Source organism: Marmota marmota, unplaced genomic scaffold (assembly GCF_001458135.2).
Source record: "Marmota marmota marmota unplaced genomic scaffold, marMar, whole genome shotgun sequence".
NCBI lineage: Eukaryota > Metazoa > Chordata > Mammalia > Rodentia > Sciuridae > Marmota > Marmota marmota.
Window position 1 is genome coordinate 11,187,522 of NW_026000068.1, and position 20,156 is coordinate 11,207,677.

Genomic DNA, 20,156 nt, shown 5'->3' on the forward strand with positions numbered 1-20,156 from the left:
GAGCTCCAGCCTGCGGCGCGCGTGCGGCTCCAGCGCGGCCCCCACGCTCCACATGAGCGCGAACACGAACAGCCGGCCCAGGTGCTCGGGGCCCAGCTCCCCGCCCTGCTCCTGGGGAGGCAAGAAGCACGCGGGTACTCGGTCACTCGGTTGTCAAACCAAAACTTGGCTCAGTGAAAACAATGCACCTGGAAAGGGTCAGTGTTCCCTCCCCCAAAACAAGAACAAGGGAAAGATGAATACAGCCGGGGACAAATAAGGAACTTCTTTAGGAACACCCGGTTTTGTTTTGTTGTGTTGTTGTTGTTTCTTTGGTTTTGTTGTTGTTGTTGCTTTTTGTTTTTTAATAAATTAGGGATATTTTACTAGATGACTTTTATCAACCAGCAGCAAAATTGTAAATCCATGGCTTGCTTTTTGTGGGGAGTGAGGAGGTGGAGATATTAAAGAAAGAAGGAAGGGAGGAAGGGAGGAAGGAAGGAAATACAAAATAGGCGGATCCACATTTCAAACAGCCCCCCCCAACACACACACACACACACACACACACACACACACTGTAACCAAATCTACTCAAATATCATGTTCTCTACACAGTGTGGCTCAGTCAGTAGGAAAGAAATTCTCCCTGAAGTGGAACAGCGCACCTTCGGAGGGATCAGGCCCTGCAGCATGTCCACGCTCTGCCTGATCACGAAGGCCTCCAGCAGCTCCATCTTGTACTCCAAGTTCTGAATGCTGAAGCGGTACAGCTCTGGGAAAGACTCCGTGTACAGCTGGCGCAGCACTTGAGCTTCTTGAGGCGGGCGTTGCTTAAGAAATCCCTGTGAGTTCACAAATTAGTACATGAATTCAATCTATTAGCAACCGGAAAATGACCACTTGGGGACAAATGTCAATAATAATAATCATAATAATAGCAATTATATTAGCAATAATAATATCCAATGGCTATACTGCACTTAGGATGTGCCAGGTCTTGCTATAAACTATCACATATTAATTCATTTAATCTTCATGCAACTCTGTGAGGTAGGAGCTATTATTATGCCCCTTTTACAGAAGAGGAAAGAAACCCAGAAAGATCAAGCAATAGCTCAGCATCCCACAGTTGGTAGGTGGCTAGGCCAGAACTCAAACCCAGAGTGTGCATCCACACCACCAGCACTACACTACACAACCCGCCAGGCCTTGAGGCTAAGCTGGAGAAGCAGCCTTCAACTGATTCAAAAATATGCTAGAAGCAAATGAGGAGGCAGGTATCTTCATGGAAATAACTCAGAAAGGAAAGGAAATTTAAAAAAAAAAAATGAGCAAAGGAAATTCACCCACATTTTTTAAATGGGAAGCAAAAATTTACCACAATTCCTCGTTTCTTTTAATTTTTTCAAGTTTAATCAATGAACAATACAGAAAAATACTGAAGTATATTCAAGAAAGTGGAAAAATTCAGCTATTTGGGGAACACCATGCTAAGAAAGTACATGTCATTCATAAAACACCACTTGACAGGTAACATTTTGTTAAGATGAGGCAAGTTCTCTTCAGTCAAGAAAACAGCTCAATGCTCCAAGAAACAACAGAGGTCACTGAACAGAAGCAATAAAATTCCCATTCTGAATTATTCATTAATTCATGAATTTACCATGATTCCACCTCAACCAAAACATAACACTTTCTAGTTGATGGGACCAAAAACAGACATTCACTAGGACAGGTAACCAGCCTGCCTCCCTGCAGCTGAGGACACCCTGCTCCATGGTCTGCCTGCCGATAATTCTCTGGAGCCGGCCTGCACTGCTGTCAAGATTTTCAGTGTATTGCTGGTGAATCGCATTTCTTCCTAATCATGTCCAAGAGAAAATTTCCTTCTTTAAAAGCATAGCAAAATATTATTAGGTAGATATACCATCAATGTAAAGGTCTTAATCAGCCTCAATCTGTAGGGCCTATAATAGGAGCTTATTTTACAGCAGCAAACTCGAAATATTTATTACCTAGTACTTTAAAAATATTTTTCAAAAAACCCTTGTGAAATTGAAGTATTTGAGAAAAAGCACATAAATATCTTTTCACTCAGAGTTTACAACTACTGGAAATAATTAAAAAAAAAAAAAACAGGAAGAAAGAAAGATCTATTTTGCTTTTAGAAACAAGAAGCCCTGGGTCTTCTCCCCCAGCGTTCTAATTTGGTAGAATGGGGATGTGATAAATCATCTCTATTTTAAAAATCTGTCATTATTAATTACTTTTGCAAAACTAAAGAACTCTTGTTCTTTAGTTTCTTCCATGAACAGGTAATTTAATTGTAAAATATGAAATTTCTTGTAGTATCCTTAGTGACATAGTCAACCATGTCAACATCACTTTGCCATACACTCCACTCCTTCACATCTTAACACTCTCCAAATCTAAACCCCTTGCAACACAGAGTTGTATAACCTTAGGAAAGACATTAATAAAATAAATAAATAATAAATATAAAAATAAATAATAAATATAAAAATGAAAGTAAAAAAATATAGCGGCAATATAAAATAAATATCTCCTTTAAGAATTTTCCAATAAAATCATCTTCAAATATGTGCGTGTATAAATGAATATGATAAATTGGACCAAATACATCAAAAATGACTTGCTGCATGGTTTATCGAATAAACACTTTGCCTTACATTATAGGATTAATTAATAAAATATCTAATTATACCAAGTATTTTATTATTAATCTAATCCTAATTGGTATATTCTAGAGTGGACTGGTGATAATAAAATAATATACCTAAATCATGAAAGGAGAGAGATTATCTAAAATATCATTTCCAAATATAAACTTAAAACTAATGTTATAACTACTGAATCTCATAAAAATTCTTTATAGGCAATTTTAACAAATTGTCTTCAAGTTAATATTCTAAGATGGTTATTCCCAAACTTTATGTGAATGAGTACCTTTTAAAAATATCATGAATCCCTGAATGAAGTCAAATTAAATTTTACTTATTCAGTCCTCAGACAGAGTTTGGCAGGATTATTGATTCACTGCAGGCCTGGCAATTACCTGGAAATCACGGTTCTAAAGTGATTAGGAGAGCACTAAGGAGCCTGAGAGGGGCAATCAGGGCTTGAATGTCGCAGTGTATTCAAGGGTCTTCCATCAACATTAGCATAAAAAGGCAATTAGGCTGCCAGCTGCAGGAAAATCTGCACACACATTCAAAGAATGCTAAAGGGTCTGTTTTCCTTTGTAATTATACAAAAGAAGCAGTCAATCATACCTCAAGAATGGGACTCCAATCAAGGATAGAAGAACTCATGAAAACCATTCCATTTCTTGAGACAGTAGCCGGAGAAGCATTGTCAATGTTATGAGGTTCAAAAATGATCTTGCAATTTGGAGCCATAGGAATCCGATCGCCATTGGCAAGGGTTAGCGTTTTATTATCATCCAGGACAGAATTCAGATTTTCAATCCAGATAGCGTCGACTGGACCATCAAGAACTATCCAGATATGCTCCCCTAGAATGCCCCACCAGGGGGGAAAGCATACACACACATGTGCATATATACATAGCTATAGAGCTGGAAGAAGGACTGCAATTTGAAATAATTTCATTACTTTTAAATAAAGCTTTGATCCAAATGATTATTGTAGCGATTTTAGCACATTGGACTTCTACAGTTTTTTTATATATAGCAATTACATAAGGGTCCATAATCAAATTTTAAAAATCATTTATTCATTGGACACATACTCATTAAGCACCTTCCATGGGTCCGACCGCACCATCCTAGGGCCTGGGGATACTGAGGCAAATAAAACAACATCCTGCCTTCAAAGAGCTTTCAACTAAGGGTAGAAAAGACTGTCAAACAAATAAGTAGAGGAAAAAATATATAAGAAAAATTAAGCAGGTAAAAGGATTAGGGTGCCATTTTAGATAAGACAGTCAATGGAAGATTCCAGAAGGAAAATAAAGAATAGAAAGATCTAGGGGTAGAATTTTCCAGACAGTGGAACTAGAAAGTGTGAAGGCCCTGAGCAGGAATAAGTTTAAAGTAATGCAAAGGACTGAATACTTTTTCCCCTCAAAATTCATATTTCAAAATTCCAACTCTCAAGGCGATGGTCTTAGAATGTACAACTTTGAGAGATGATTTGACCATAAAAGAGGAGCCCTTAGCAATGGGGTTGGTGTCCTTGTAAAAGAGAGGGAACTCTTGCTCCTTCTGCCACTTGAGAACAAAGGAGTTAGCAGTCTGCAACCTGGAAGAAAGCCCCCTGAGAGTCAAGCCTTGCAGGTACCCTGATATCAGACTCTCAGCCTCCGAAACTGAGAAATAAGCCTCTGGTTGGTGATAAACCACCCATTCTGTGGTATTGCATTATTGCAGCCCAGACAGATGAAGACAAGTGAATATATACCAAGCAGTAAGACGCTGAATCGGACTGGCAAGAAGAGGAGAAAGGGAGAAGTGTGTGAGTGCTCTGGGAAACACAAGTAGGGCCAGACAGGCAGAGGTGTGGAATAAATTCTAGTATGCACAGGTTAATGTCCAGAGCCCAGCAGAACTGCTGAGTTGGCTGAGGTTAAAATGTGGAAGCCATCAGCTTAGAGGTGGCATTTATAATGATGGGACTGGGTAAATTTCTTCTAACTGCAAAGTGTAGACAGAGACCAGAGGTCTGAAGGCAGAGGCAAGGCAACATTTAGATTCCTGGTGGGGGTCTCCTTTGCTGGACCCTCCATCACCTGTCCACAAAGCAGAAGTGAGAGGAGAGCCAGCAGGATGGGGGATGCCAAGGCCAAGTGAGTAAAGGCTGAAATGTTCTATTTCAAATACAATGCTTTGAGAATGCTAATCAAGGCCACTGGACTAGCAAGGGAGTAAAACCATGGTGATCTAATCACAAGTCACTTTGAAAGCAAAAAGCACCTGTTGCCTTTTCAAGAGAGAGAGAAAATCCTCTCCTAGCCCTTCTTTTTGAACTTGGGTCATGAGATCTGCATTGACACTGGAGTCTTGGAACAAATAAAAAAACAATCTCTAAGCACTCTTCAGAAGTGGAACATCTTGATTTCTCTTCTGACAACTGATACTAGTTCAATGAGCTGCATTCCACATGAGCACCTCATTGGCTCTGCCTTCAACAGACCCTGTGGTGCAGAAGGTAGCCTCAGGAGGTGAGCCCGACAGCTATCCTTCTCCTGTGTTCTTCCTGCTCCTGCGGCTTCCTTCCTTTACTCACTCAGAAGTGAGAAAACATGGGGAGAAGAATGGACACCACCATCCATCTGAGTTTGCACTCTGAGAACACTGGGTTCAATTTGCAGCATGCATAAGCAAGATGCTGCTCAGACTGAGCCACTTGCCCTTACTGTCTGTTTAAACAACCCAACACCAGTGTCCATCTTAAACAGAATAATTTTCAAGTTCAATATAGACTTCATTTTTGACAGATACGATTTTCTCTCCAAAGAAGCTCATTTTCTCTTGTGATTTTATAGCAGAATCAGTATTTTTAAATTGACTGTACATAACTAAAAGTAACATTTTAAAAATATTCAATGAAAAGTTAGGATAGAATCACTTTATTCAATACTATCAAATTTTTCTTAACAGCTTTTTCCATCTATTTTTTTCTAAGATATCATAGGGATACAGAAATATTGTTTCAAAAACTATTCTTTCAAATGGGAGGTTTAAATATATGAATCAATAATTTCATTATTTCAACATTCACAGATATCAAACTGATTTATGACTTCTTAGTCTTGACTAATGTATTATATGGAGGATTCTATTGCTTTAATAATTCTATCCAGCCACCAAGGATTTTATTTAGAAGTGCATGTTAAAAATAATACTTGTAATTCATCTTCTACCTTTCTTAGCTCTCAGCGTTTTCCTCCAAAGGGTAGAAAATATTCCATCAGTCCAGTCATTTGTGGCCACATCAAGCCGACCAAACATCTGTGGGGCGGTAATTGCTTTGGGATTCATCCTCATTTCCCGGTGTGGTTTTCCACAATCTATAGCAAGTAAATCCAGATTTTAAACATCTCAGATGTGCAATGAACTGTCATTAAGCAACATAGCACAAAACTGTGGTGTAGCGTCAGCAAGTGCTCAAAATATGAAAAATGTAAAATTATATGGAAAAGATATGTCATGTGCATCCCAAACTATCATAATTAGCCTCATTGTACTTTGTTGACTAAAGCACATTTTTATCTCTGTAAAGAAAACTACATATTGCTTAAGGGATTGAAAGGGTACCATTCGGGAATTATGAAGGTGCTACTATAATCTAGACCTTCTCTAAATTTCACAGCTCAGGGTATCTTCAGTTTGTGGCATATTAGATTAAATCTTGTGCCTGAAATATCAGCTAGAAAATGCCTCCACCTCTCCGTTATCAGCTTTAGTTTTCTGATACCTTTTCTTGCTTATCTTGGAAAAGATAAAATAAATGAATTTTGTATGCATCGAGGACTTTTGTGGCCATCTTCAAGAAATGCATTTGAATCTTTCAAATCCTCAAAGTACTTTTAAATGGGCTGGAAGTTTGCACATAAGGGACTGTAGTTAGTGAGTAGAAGAGTGAAGAAAATTATTTAAAGTGTAAAATCATAAAAATAGATGCTGAAATATTACATAATTGTGTGAAGATCAGATAATACAACCATACCTAGATATGCACATGAGAAACGATATTACATTAAATCCCACTGTGATGGTTAATTTCTTTATGTCACTCTGACTGACCCCAGTGTGCCTAGATTAAACATTATTTCTGGGTCAATCTATGAATAAATGGTACCTTTTTAATCCCTTAACCAATATGCAGTTCTGGATAGGAATAGCATTGGAATCTGTGGCCTCAGTAGATCTTCCTCCTGCGTATGTGTGGTTATCATCCAATCTGTTGAGGGCCCCCACAAAACAAAATGCAGAGGATAGAGGAAGACACCCCTTTTTCTTCTTTTTTTTATTTTTTTTTTTTATTGTTGGTTGTTCAAAACATCCCTTTTTCTTCTTGAGTACGCCTTTGAGCTAAGACAGTTCATCTCATCTTCTCCAGCCCTCAGAGTAAGATATGAGTCATTAGTTCCCCTTGATCTCTGGGACTAATTTACATCTCCAGCTTTCCCTGGCCTCTAGTTTGTAGATGGCAGATAGGGGGACTTCTTGGCCTCCTTCAGCACACAAGTCAATTACTCATTAGAAGTCTATACACACATGTGAGTGTGTGTCCGTGTGTGTGTGTGTCTGTGTGTCTGTGTGTGTGTGTGTGTCTGTCTGTCTTAGTGATCTGTTTCTCTGGAGAAAAGAGAACGTTTTCCTGACTAAAACATGCAGTTAGGAAATTGGACAATATTTCTAATTTTTGCAAATCACAAAAACAACTTGGGCAATTCTTTCTGATATTTTATGGTGCTGAAGTTCAACAGAGCTGCCATTCAGCTTTAACAACTGATGACTTCCATAACACTCTGGCAACACCATATTCTTTCTTTCTTCCAAATCTCATCACACGTCACAAAAGGACAGCAAAATCTCACAGTGGGGCTAGGGTTGTGACTCAGTGGCAGAGCATTTGCCTAGCACGCGAGAGGCACTGGGTTCAATCCTCAGCACCACATGAAAAATATAAATACATAAAGTTCTTTTTTAAAAAAATCTTACAGTGTATGACACTTTCACAAAGGAAAAATTGGACTTGGTCTGTTGCACACAAAAGAAGAGAAACTATGGAGATTTATTTCATGATGGAACAGGTAGAATTTTTATCATTTTTATTAAGATGCCACCACATTCTCATAAGAGCACTCTAAGGAACAGCGCTTGACTTTTACAATGTTGATTAGATTAATTCATCTTGCTTCTCCTAGCATCTCTTGACCTTCCTGGACTCTGCCTTGGTGTAGGCACCTCTTAATTGCTGTCACCTTCTTATGGACTCCAGATTGCCCCTGCTGCCCCTTATCTGCTCTTCCATGATCATCAGATGGCCTTCCACCCACAGGGTGATCATGCCCCTCCCCCGCTCGGTGGCTTCCCTTCACCTACAGAACAAAACTCCATGCTTAGTGTGAGTCACACAGCCCCTCATGCCACCCAGTGCCCTACCTGAGACCCATCTAAAAGCAGACCTGAAACAAGGACTTGGACTCTGGGAATTTCAGATGAAGGGATAGACAGACCAAGACAATAAATCAGAGAAGGCAATAAAAAGGTGCATTGAATAGGTCAAAGATAAAAAAAGAAAGACAAGAGGTGGGACACTTGCCATGGGGTCTTCTCCCATTGGTTGATAGAATGGCTGCCTCAGAAACATTATTTCCCACCAACCCTGACTTCTAGGCTGGGCTAGTTCCCTGCTTCAACGTTCTAAGGCTCAAAATCTGGGAGACATTCTGAAGCTGGTGGGGGTCTGGAGGGCTCTCCAACACAGCTGCATCTACAGCAGGGGAGGGCCAAAGAGTGGCACTGGATGCCAGCTGCACCTTCCATACCTGCATAACCAGCTTCATCACCCACACTCCCACCCCATGAACAAAGGGCACTTCATCCACACCAAAGCACTTCCAGATGTCTCATGCTCTCTTCAGTCCTTCCTACCTGTAGACTCTTCTTTCTGCTAAAAATATCTTTATCCATTTGCTGCTCAAGCCTCAGATGAAGTAGCACCTGCTCTGTAAGACACTTAGCAAAGTGTCCAGTCTCCTTGGCCTCTGTTCACAGCATAATGTCCAAAGCTTGCTCATAGCAGTTCCTTGTTGAGTTATAGTTATCTATGCCTAGGTTTGTTCCCCCAGCCACACTGCAGTCACCTTAAAAACAGAGGCATGCTTTCTCATACCTGTTTTCCTACTGCTAGTATACCTGGCAGAACTTCAAAGTCCAGAACATTAAAATTATGTGATGATCAAACCACAACTTTATCAGGGAACAAACACCCAGGTTGTGTAGTAGAAATTCTACCCCATTGTCCTCTGTCTTTTGGATAATTAAAATTTTCAGCAAGAAACAATGTGTTACTGAGGATAACAAATGTTTTCCTTATGTCCCAAAACCAAGTGTTGGGTTAAGAAATAATCTAATAATTAATTCACCTTTGCAAGGATCGTGTCCAAAATCAATGATACCATGTGGACTACATAATTTAGATATATTATATACAGAGTATTCATACTGTTTAAAATTTAGCACTTAATTTTGTTCAAGTCATTACACCAGGTGCATTTACAAGTTTATTCTTAGCACAAAACAGCTTCACAACTATAATGAAAATACTGAGCATACTTTTCAGAGGGAAAACACAATTTTTAAAACTATAAAATCCCCAGACAGAATCTTAATAGCATACATGAAAAATCTCATGATAAACCTGGCAGGTGTGAGTTCTATTTTCGTGGAGGTAGGTGCTGGCTAGGAGCAGAGTCTGTTTCCATCTTAGAACATTCTGGCAGAGTTCTGATGCACAGAATTCACATCCTCCAACAACTGAGGGGACAGAGACTACATCCAACACACACAGGGACCTAAATTAAATACTGGCAAGCTCCAGCAGCCACCAACAATGCACCAGTATCTGCACACTGCAGCTCCATGAGCTGACCCAAAACCCAACCAACACCTTTATCCTGTGGGATGACATGGAGCATTCCAACAGCCAAAGTTCTATGAAATTTTGGAAGTTGGCTCTTTCAGAGCTAAGGGCTGCTGATATATTTATAAATAATAATAAATATCTGATGAAAAACAGGGAGCAAAAAATAATCATAAACATGGCAATATCATTATCCTTAGAGGACCCAAGGTGAGTGGCTTAGAAAGAAGACAACTAGGGACACTGTGCTTGGCCTTGGCATTTGCCACTAGTGCATTTGTTCGTTTAACCCCACCAGATCTGATTAAAGTGGGGAGGCAGTTTATGATCAGGATGATTTTCCACACATCAGAGCTGAGACTGAAATTTTATTTTATTTATTGGGAAGTAGAATGCTGCATTATGTTTTCATTGGGAAGTAGCATGGTGTGTTGGGAAAGGTCTGCATTTTTGTTAGTGAGTCTTAACCTTAACTCTGAGTCCCATTGCTTACCATCCTTCTGACTTGGAGCATTTCCAAATTTGAGTCTTGGTATTTGTATAAAATGGGGATAATAATGGGCACCTCTCAAGATCATCATGAAAATCAAATGACATAGCATTTGTAAAACAAATAGCACTGTGAAAATGTCACGTTAAAAATGCTTCCTCTCTCTGGTCCATTAGTGTAATACATTATCTCTTAAATGCACCTAATAATCAGTAAAGCAGCCTTCCGTCCTATAAAATATGTTCGTGCATCTGCCTGCATGTCCCTAGTGGGCATTCAAGTGTGTTACAACTGTTTAAATGTGTAATGAAATTGGCAGCCGTACCTGACATGGCCTTCATCAAGGTGTGGATGCAGGTGGTTTTCCCTGCTCCACTAGGCCCCAGGGTCATCATTCCATGCCTCACCCTCTGCGTCTCAAACAGCTGGATGACTTTCAGTTTCCAAGGAGGATGGTTGATTAAGCCAGCTTCTTCCACCTGAAACAACGAAACCCCACATTGGCCGACATTCACAATGATGTGACTTACTATCGTGCTTTAGAGATGCATAGACACAGGAGCGGGAGAAGGAGCAGGAGATTGGCATTGAGTGGATATAGAGTCTGCAAAGATAAAAAAAACTTCTGAAGGCAAATGGAAGGGATATCTGAACAATGTGAATGTCCTTAATGTCACTGACTGCACACTTCAAAATGTTTAAAGTAATAATTTGATGGTGTGTATTTCACCACAATAAAAAAAAACATATTGTACAAAAAATATACACAGACAAAAATCAGGCTGAGTGTAACTAAAACATCCCATACTAATAAGACACATCTGCATTTCTCTTTGGGAATTGAAAACATATTCACATTTTTTGAATGTACAAGTAAGGAACAACTTTAGAATAAAGACTCAGTGTAAAATGTATTTTGAATGTTTAATTTGAAAGATGATATTTATAATAGAAAAGTGGATGACATACCAGATTGTTTGAAGTTCCATATAAATTTCAACTGTCTTTCTAGTTTCTATAATAGCTATATCTACATAGTTTCTATCTACCAAATTGCAGAGTATGAAAGTTATCACTATTCTAGGATTAACCTTCAATACAAGACGATGAGATTATTACTATTGAAATCTTCATGATACAACTAAGGAAACTGAGGCCGAGAGTGACTGAACAATCTCCCAAGATGTTCAACTTGTAGCTCTCAAGTTGAGATTTGAGCCCAAATGTTCTGCTCCAAGATCCATGCATGGCTTAACCATCATGCTATGCTTAAATTCACTATAAATGATTTTTATTTTATTTAAATAACTTTGAATAATAATCACACATTATTTATGCCATGTATTTGCTCTTCAGATTTTTCATGCACTACAAATAACTAATATAAGCCATCTTTTTTTTAAATTTATTTTTTGGATTTAGGTGGATACAATATCTTTATTTTATTTTTATGTGGTGCTGAGGATTGAGCCCAGAGCCTCATGCATGCTAGGTGAGCACTCTACCACTGATCCATAACCCCAGCCCTAATATAAACCATCTTATAATTACTTGATACTTATTTCTTTCGGTAGTGCTACAAATTCAGCCAAATGATGAGGAAACTCAGACATTTATATACTAATTTTAAGCAAAACATATATCAAATGCTACTGCATTCTATTTTTATTGCAAATGTTTTCAAGGAACTAAAATGCATCTTATAAATATGAACAAATCACCTACTTTTAGAAACAACTTTTTATTTCCAAACCCTTCTTTATGAGAAATAAAATTGAGGCACAAGGTCTTGTAATTAATTTCCATTCATGGAAAGACTGTAAAAATTAAACAGCAGCAAGTACCATGGGAAATCCAGACCCGGAATGGTATGCATAGGGTAGTGGATCCCTCCACCCAGAGCCTAAGGAACAAATCTCAAGAACAATAGCTGAGAGGCCACATAAGTCCACTGCAAGTAACACTCAGAGACAGGAGTCTGGAGACCACAGCAATGTGGCAAATGCCAAGGCCAAGCACAGAGCCACGCCACACATGAGCAAGGCAACCATCTGATTGCCTGTCCACTGATGGCCATATTACCTGTCCACTGATGGCCATATTACCTGTTCACTGATTGCAATATTACCTGTCTGCTGATTGCCATCTCCAGTTCAGGGTAACCTGCCTTGTCCAGAAGGATATTTGGAAAGAGATCTTCAATTAAACTCAAAAATAATGGTTCATCCTCATCAATCTAAAAAAGAAAAGAAAGGAAAATCAGACTATTTGAGCAGCAACATAAGAATATATCGATAAATAAAAATACCCAACATGGTCCAAGTTATTTCTGTATTAATAATTCATGAACTATCATTACCATTAATAAATACCACCTTCATCAAAGTCGAGTAATATTCTTCTCATCTTTACCATAATTTTCTTAAAAATTTAAAACTGAGAAATGAAGAAAGTAGAAAGGAAATACCATCTGCATGACAACCTTTCCACAAAATACCTAGTTAGGTAGATGTGATGGTTAACATGAATTGTCACCTTGATTGGAGTGAGAGATGCCCAAGGTTAAGAGGCTTCTGGGTGTCTCAGTGACGAGATTTCTAAAAATTAGTTGCATGTGGTTGGCAAACTGAGGCAGAGATTCACCCTAAGTGTGCACAACACAGTCCAATAGTTTGTACTTATAAATAATGCCCAATAAAAATGGATTTTTATACAAGATGACAGCATGATCAAGTTTTATTTCAAAATAAATTCATGAACCAAATTAATTCATGAATTTCCTACTATCTCTCATTTAAAAAATTTTTTTTTAGTTTAAATTGGGAAACATGGACTATAGTATGTACTATATTAGTCAGGGTTCTCTAGATAAACAGAACCAACATACCTGTGTGATGGTAAAAAGGAGTATAAAAAGGAGGATAAATAGAGTATAAAATTATTACACATTTGTGAAATTTAATAAATTTTTCTACCAGTCTCCATAGACTGAGGAAGGCAAGAGTAGTTGAACAAGACAAAAATGATTTAAGGTATTTGGAAACTTACTTAACATGTGCATTTTTTAAAAACCCACTTTCATTTTTTAAATTCATTTTAATTTTTACACAAATGGAGCATAACTTTTCATTTCTCTAGTTGTACATGATGTAGAGTAACACTCTTCATGCAATCATACCCGTACATAGAGTAATAATGTCCATCTCATTCCACCATCTTTTGGAATAGACATTTTAAACTAGATAAGAGTCATTGCAAAAAGAACCTCTGAAAAAGTATAATTTGAAGCTATGTTCTCTAGCACTTTATCTGATAATTAGGCATTTCCAATAATTATTTCTAAAACTCATTTGTGCTTAATTAGTGTAACTGATATTTAAGCAGGTAGAACATTTCCATCTGTGAACCTTACCAATTTAGACAGATTCATGTCTCGTAGCACACGCATGACAATAGTAGATTCTGTATCTGTGGGGTTGGCTCTTTTTGCTGCCCCCAATGTCCGCAGAACTGACAGAATGTTACGCAGACCAAAGTCATAATGGACCTGAAGAATTTGAGAGACACTGGGCTTACTTTCAATATGAAACTATCCATGGAAACTTGAATTTGACAGAAGACAAATTTACAATAACGAACGAATGTTGATTTTCCTTTTAAAACTTCATACAAAGAATAGAGCAATAAATTTCTTTATTTATATACTTTTTGGGCAAATAGCAAAAATCCAAAAACTCTTCCCACGTATCATCATTAGCTTAAGCCCTTAGATGAGAACGAACAGATACATGGAGACAGAAAAATGTGCACATTTCCTTGTAAAGTACAGATGTCCCCCTCTAACAACTTCTTAATCACACATGGGAAAATGTATTCATGTCTCTAAAGCTAAAATTCAGAACCAGCATTAAACTGGACCTCAGTCGTGACCATGTCACACCTCCGCCCCCACAACACACACATGACTTTTTACTAATAAGCAAGAAGATGGGGCAATGGAGGAGGAGGAGGAGGAACAGCTGCACTTCAGGATTACCTGGAGGAGGAAGCAGGAGGGTAAATCAGAAAGCCGAGCCCCGGGTTTGTCCTGGGTATGTGTTTGTGAAAGCTCCATCCTGCTAAATTTCAGCATATGTAAAGTGGATGATTAAAATCCAGTTACCCAACCACTGTGGAAAACAGGATGGTGATCCTTCCAAAAGTTGAAAAGATCCCTACCATATGAACCAGCATCCCTCTTTGGAAGCATGTTCTCAAAGAGACACTCACACACCAGTATTCACAGTAGCACTAGTCACAATACCCCAATGGTGGAAGCGACCCAATGTCCACCAGCAGATGAATGGATAAGCAAAATGGGGAATCTCCACACGATGAGGTGGTATTTAGCCACAATAAGAAAGAACTCCAAGGCACACCGTGATGAACTGTGAGGACATTGTGCCAAGTCAAGTCCACAAGGATTTAACCAATGCATAAGGCATTGGTCAAATCCGTGGAAACAGAAAGTACAGTGGTGGGTACCGGGGGCGGGTGGGCAGGAAGAGGAAGCTGACGGTTGGTAGCCATAGAGGTTCCATTTTTCAAGATGAAACGTTCTGGAGATTCTTTTCATAACATTGGGAATATACTTTAAACCCCTGAACTGCACACTTAAGATAGTAAAGAGGGCAGATGTAATGTTATATATTTTTACAATATATTATATAATTTTTTGCCTATGAAAAAAACAAAAAATAAAAACTACATCATTAAGGTAAGTGGAGGAATGTGCCTCGCTCAGTAGGGGTCTTGTGGAGGATGGAGCACATCAAGCCATTCAGCCTGGGTTCCTGCCTTCGAGGAATTGGCATTCTCAGAATAACAATAAAAATAAATAAACTTTCACAAAAGCAACAGTGACTTGAAAGGGCTGGTGGGTGAACTTCCTCAGGGAAAACCTCCCAAAAGGACTGGCTCTGAGTTAAATATGTGGGTGCCAAGGGAGATTCCCAGAATGTCCACACGGGGCCGACGGTTGTGTACACATTGATCAGGTCATTTCACAACAGGTGAACATGGACCGTAGGAGTGAAGGAAGAAGTGAAGAGTCGGCAAGGGGAAGGCAGGAGTTGGTGAAGTGGGCAGCTTTCCACAGGCAAGAACAACACACAGAGTATGTGTTTCTTGGACAGAGGGAAAGATAAGGGTGAGTGAGTGAAGGAAGTGATACGCAGAGGCCAACAATGTCGGTGGCAAAAAGCAATGAGTTAGGGCCGGGCTGGCCAGGAAGGTTCACCGGCCAGGTCAGAGGCTCTGTGTGCAGCTGAGAACTCACAGCAAAGATCCGTTGAATGTAAATTGGTCCATCCTGAGAGTCTAAAAAGATTCCGATTCAAAGAAGTTGGAGACGGAAGCCTTCGGAGGTCACCTACGAAGTTGCCTGTGTTTGAAGGTGCTGTTCGTGGAACAGCCTCGGTTTGTCCAGTGCATCCGTTAGCAAGGCTTGTTATGGTTGGGATATGGGGTGTCTCCCCAAGCTCCTGTGTGACCGCAGGAGTGTTCAGAGGTGGAATGATTGGACTGTGAGAGCTGTGACTGATCAGTCCACCGTCTTTTGAATGGACTCACTGGGGGGTGACTGCAGACAGAGGGGCAGGGCTGGGGCGGGTGAGTCACGGGAGATGTGCCCTGCAAGGATCCATCCCCCCTATGCCCCGCCCTCCCTCCGTCTCTGCTTCCCAGGCACCATGAACACAGCAACTGCCACACGCTTCCATGATGTTCTGCCTCACCCTGGATCCAGAGCAATGGAGTTGGCCCACCATGAAGTAAAGCTCTGAAACTATGAGCCCAAATAAACTTTTCCTCCTCTAAGTTGTCCTTGTCAGGTATCTTGGTCATAGTGACAGAAAACTGACTAACACAATATTCTTAGTTAAAAAAAAAAATGTGACCTAATGCCTGCCTGCATCATGCCCTTGTGTGACCTTATCACCTTGAGTCTGGGCAGGACCAGTGATTTGATTCTGACATACAGCAGAGACCACAGGCTGCATGTGACTGCGTACCCATGACTATGTGAGCACTCACTGTGCTGAACCCCTTCCTTGCTGACTTTGAGAAAGCCAGAGCCATGTTGGGGAATCCCATCCGGAATGACCTACTTACTCCTAACCTGTAGGAACTGAAGGTAACTCAGGCCAATAGCAAGCAAGAAACAACCCCTCAGTTACAACCTCAAGGAGCAGGATTCTACCAACAACCTGGGTGAGCTTGGAGTAGATCACTCCCCAGCTAAGCATCAGACGAAACTGCAGCCCAGTTTGTCGGTTAGACACTGAGCCCAGGACCCAGTCACAGTGACCTCGGGCCCCCTGACACTGGGAAATAATAAATGTGTATTGTTTTCAGCCACTCTTTGTGATATGATTATTACTCAGCAATAGATAACTAACACAGGGGAACAGTATTAGTTGAAACAGTTAATTAATTAGTTAATGCAGATAACTAATACAATAGCTAATACTATGATTCATTTCATGCCTCTTAGCTCTGAAATTTCATGGTGCCTGATCCTGTTATTCCAAGCAATAGAGGAAACTAGCAGGAGTTCACAACAGGATTGTTAGCAACGCTTGGTCAGATACCTGCTGAGCTTAGAAGGCAAAAACAGAAATGTTGGGAGGCCTGGACACCATAACAATACAAATACCGTACAGGTGACATAGGTCATAAATATTAATATCCAAGTTATGTTGGCTCTTAAACCTGTCTGGACAGTATTTGCTTTATTTCTATTTTTATTTAAAGGAATTCTAATTTCTTTAAATGTCCTTCACAATAAACTATGCAGATAATATCAGTTTTCTAATGATACGCCATGTTTGGTATCAGTAAGGTACTCTGTCAACAACTGCAAACTCCAATTTTGCAAAACGGGAACATTTCACTGAATAGAACAATCCAGAGAGCCTTTCGGGAGGGACCCACCTGCTTCGAAAGCTGTTCCTCGCACAGCTTGTAGAGTGTGAAAAACTTCCTGGCCAGAACAATGTTGTCAATGAAGCCACAGCTGGCCAGCTTCACCCTTATGATGATCTGCCGGTCGGGGACCATCATGGCCACCGAGCGGAAGTTAATCTTCAAGTTTTCTGGGAGCTCCTGCCGCCCAGCATAGCCAGGATTCTAAACCAAAAACAAAACCCAAGGGTGACTGCTATGTTCCTGGGGCCATGAGCACAAAGCAGCATGACATCCGAAGATCCATTATGTACACAAAAATCCTGGAGTGACAACCAGAGGCTCATTTCCATAGCTCAACCCCCCTCCACCTGCACGGACCAAGCCATGAGCTACTCTCGGGAGCTTGGTGTAATGCCAGGGACTTTCAACCAGGAGAGAAAGTGACAGTGCCAGCTTCCATTCACGGCAAGCAGGTCGCACGTGACCACGGAGAGGAGGAAAGACCAGGCCGCTCCTCGGCGGCTTTCCCCGCGGCTCTTACCATGGTTAGAAAGAGTCCAAATTCAGGGTTCATGGTCACATTGTCTCCATCGGTAAAAATGAAAGATTTTTTACGCTCCTTTTTACACGTGAGAATAATGGAAATTTGCTGGGCCGCCACGGAGAGAACGGGCAGATCGATCCGGTTAAACTCATCGAAACAACCCCAGGATCCAGACTGGGCCAGTCCTTAGGAAGAAAATTAAATAGAAAATCCAGTTAGTGCATCATTCTGAAAATAAGGAAAAGGACATTACCCAGCTAACAAAATGAGCCAGAGATAGGTTTATTCAAAAATAAAGATGAACAAATAGTTATACAACAAGAGGCCCAAAACAGCTCCCAGATGGGTATCATCTGTAAATACTCAACCTGCACCAATAATGGGTCATTCCAACAGGCAGGCGATAGGAACACTGGACCCACACAACACTGCTAAGATTCAAGAGTCTCCAAAAGAATTTTGCAAAGTTAGAAAATAACCCTTAAAATTGACACTAAAATGTACAAAGCCAGTTGTTGAAAGTTGTTGAGTTTGTTTGTTTGTTTATCTGGGGGCTGGATCCCAGCCTCACACATTCTCACCTACTACTGAGCAACATCGCCAGACTTGAAAAATGAATCTTAAGCTATTTCACCTTCGCTGACATTTCTAATCAAGTTACCTTTAAATATGCGTCCAAGTCCTCGGAAGTCCATCTGGTCTGAGCAATTGAAAACCACGACGTACTTCCCCAGGCACCGTCCCATGTCCTTGGTGGTTTCTGTCTTGCCTGTCCCCGCGGGTCCTGCCGGGGCTCCCCCCATGCTCATTCCCAGAGCTTGGGCCAAGGTGATGTAGCACCTGCAGGGTGGAACACCACTAGAACCCTCAGAAGAGGAGAACACACACCTGAGTGAAGACAGAGGCGGGGCCTTTGGCCCTACAGAACAGCCCCAAAACCATATCCTGAAATGAACTTGTCCTCACGGATGTTAAGATGTGTCCGGGAAAATGAAGAGGAATCTCTGGTCAAATAGGTTTTAAAACCCTTAAAAAGGTTAAGGAAGTTTCAAGAATGCTGATTTTTTTTTAAGGATCCATGATACTTAAAGTATCATGTAGATTCCTCAAAAACTAGGAATGGACTCACCATTTGACCCAACTATCCCACTCCTTGTTTTATATCCAAAAGATTTAAAATCAGCATACTACAGTGATGCAGCCACATCAATGTTCATAGCTGCTCAATTCACAACAGCTAAGCTATGGATCCAACCTAGATGACCTTCAACAGATGAATGGACAGTGGAAATATGTTATATATACACAATGGAGTATTACACAGCCATAAAGAATGACTTTATGACATTTGCCAGTAAATGGATGGAACTAGAGACTACTATGCAAAGTGAAATAAGCCAATCCCAGCAAGCTGAAGGTGGAATGCTTTCACTGATATGTGGAAGCTAACCCACAATAAGCGGGTAAAGGAGAAAAATAGATATTCAATAGATTAGACAAGGGGAATAAAGAGAAGGGAGGGTAGATAGGATAAGGAAAGATAGTGGAATGAATCTGAAATAATTTTCCTATATACTTATGTGAACACATCATAGTAAATTCCACCATGGGTCAGAGCTAGAATAAGATATATTCCATGCTTGTACGATCATATTGAAATGATTTTTACTTTTATGTAGAACTAAAGAGAAACAATAAAAATTTTTTAAAAAGAATCTCCAAGTATGAGGCTAAAGTAGATAGAATTGCCAAAAGTTATTTAGCACCTTTTTCCTGGAAATCCATTCATATCTAAAGAACAATATTCACTTAGCATCATTAATCATCAGGGGAAGACAAATTAAAACCACTACATGGTATCACCCCAAACCCTGTGAGATGGCTACCACCAAAAAGACAAGAAATAGCAGATGATGGTGAGGATGTGGAGAAAGGGAATCCTTACACACCACTGGTGAGACTGCAGCTCAGTGTAGCCACATGGAAAACAGCAAGGTTTACTAAAGAATTTACAAATAAAACACTATATGACCCAGCAATCCCTCCTGAGGGTATATGCCCAAAGGAAATGAAATCATCACCTCATGAAGATATCTACAGTCTCATGTGCATTTAAGTACTTGTCACAATAGCCATAAATGGCCCAACTATGTCAATGGAAAATGGATTTTAAAACTGTGGTATATTTACACAATGAAATATTACTCAGCCATGAAAAAGTAGAAAATCCTGCCATTTGCCACAACAGGGATAGATCTGACGGACACTATGTAAAGTGAAGTGATCCAGATACAGAAAGGCTAGTAAATACCTCATGATCTCACGTATAGGTGGAATCTAGCAAGGGCTGGGGGATGAACAGAATACACAAACAATAAAACAGTGTCTACCAGAGGCAGAGCAGGATTAGGAAATGTGGATGTGCAGGTCAGAGAATACAAAGTTATCAGTTATGTAAAATGAATAATATGTAAGATGAATTCTAAAGACCAGAATGTACAACATGAGGATTGTATTCTCATTGAATACTACATTGTGCAATGTACAACATTGTTTCTAT

At 39.9% G+C, this 20,156-nt stretch overlaps 1 protein-coding gene across 4 annotated transcripts in view; it reads right to left on the bottom strand.

Annotated features, from left to right (window-relative positions):
• The window catches only part of Dnah5 (dynein axonemal heavy chain 5), a 282,316-nt gene that overhangs the window by 108,227 nt on the left and 153,933 nt on the right, over positions 1-20,156 (bottom strand). For all 4 annotated transcript variants that reach the window (XM_048814008.1, XM_048814007.1, XM_048814009.1 and 1 more), the window contains 10 exons: positions 18,258-18,436; positions 17,594-17,781; positions 17,080-17,274; positions 13,520-13,654; positions 12,236-12,343; positions 10,433-10,586; positions 5,887-6,033; positions 3,276-3,517; positions 648-824; positions 11-111 (listed from right to left, as the gene is read on the bottom strand). In XM_048814008.1, coding sequence (XP_048669965.1) covers positions 11-111; positions 648-824; positions 3,276-3,517; positions 5,887-6,033; positions 10,433-10,586; positions 12,236-12,343; positions 13,520-13,654; positions 17,080-17,274; positions 17,594-17,781; positions 18,258-18,436 — 1,626 coding nt within the window. The remainder of the gene's footprint in view (positions 1-10; positions 112-647; positions 825-3,275; positions 3,518-5,886; positions 6,034-10,432; positions 10,587-12,235; positions 12,344-13,519; positions 13,655-17,079; positions 17,275-17,593; positions 17,782-18,257; positions 18,437-20,156) is intronic.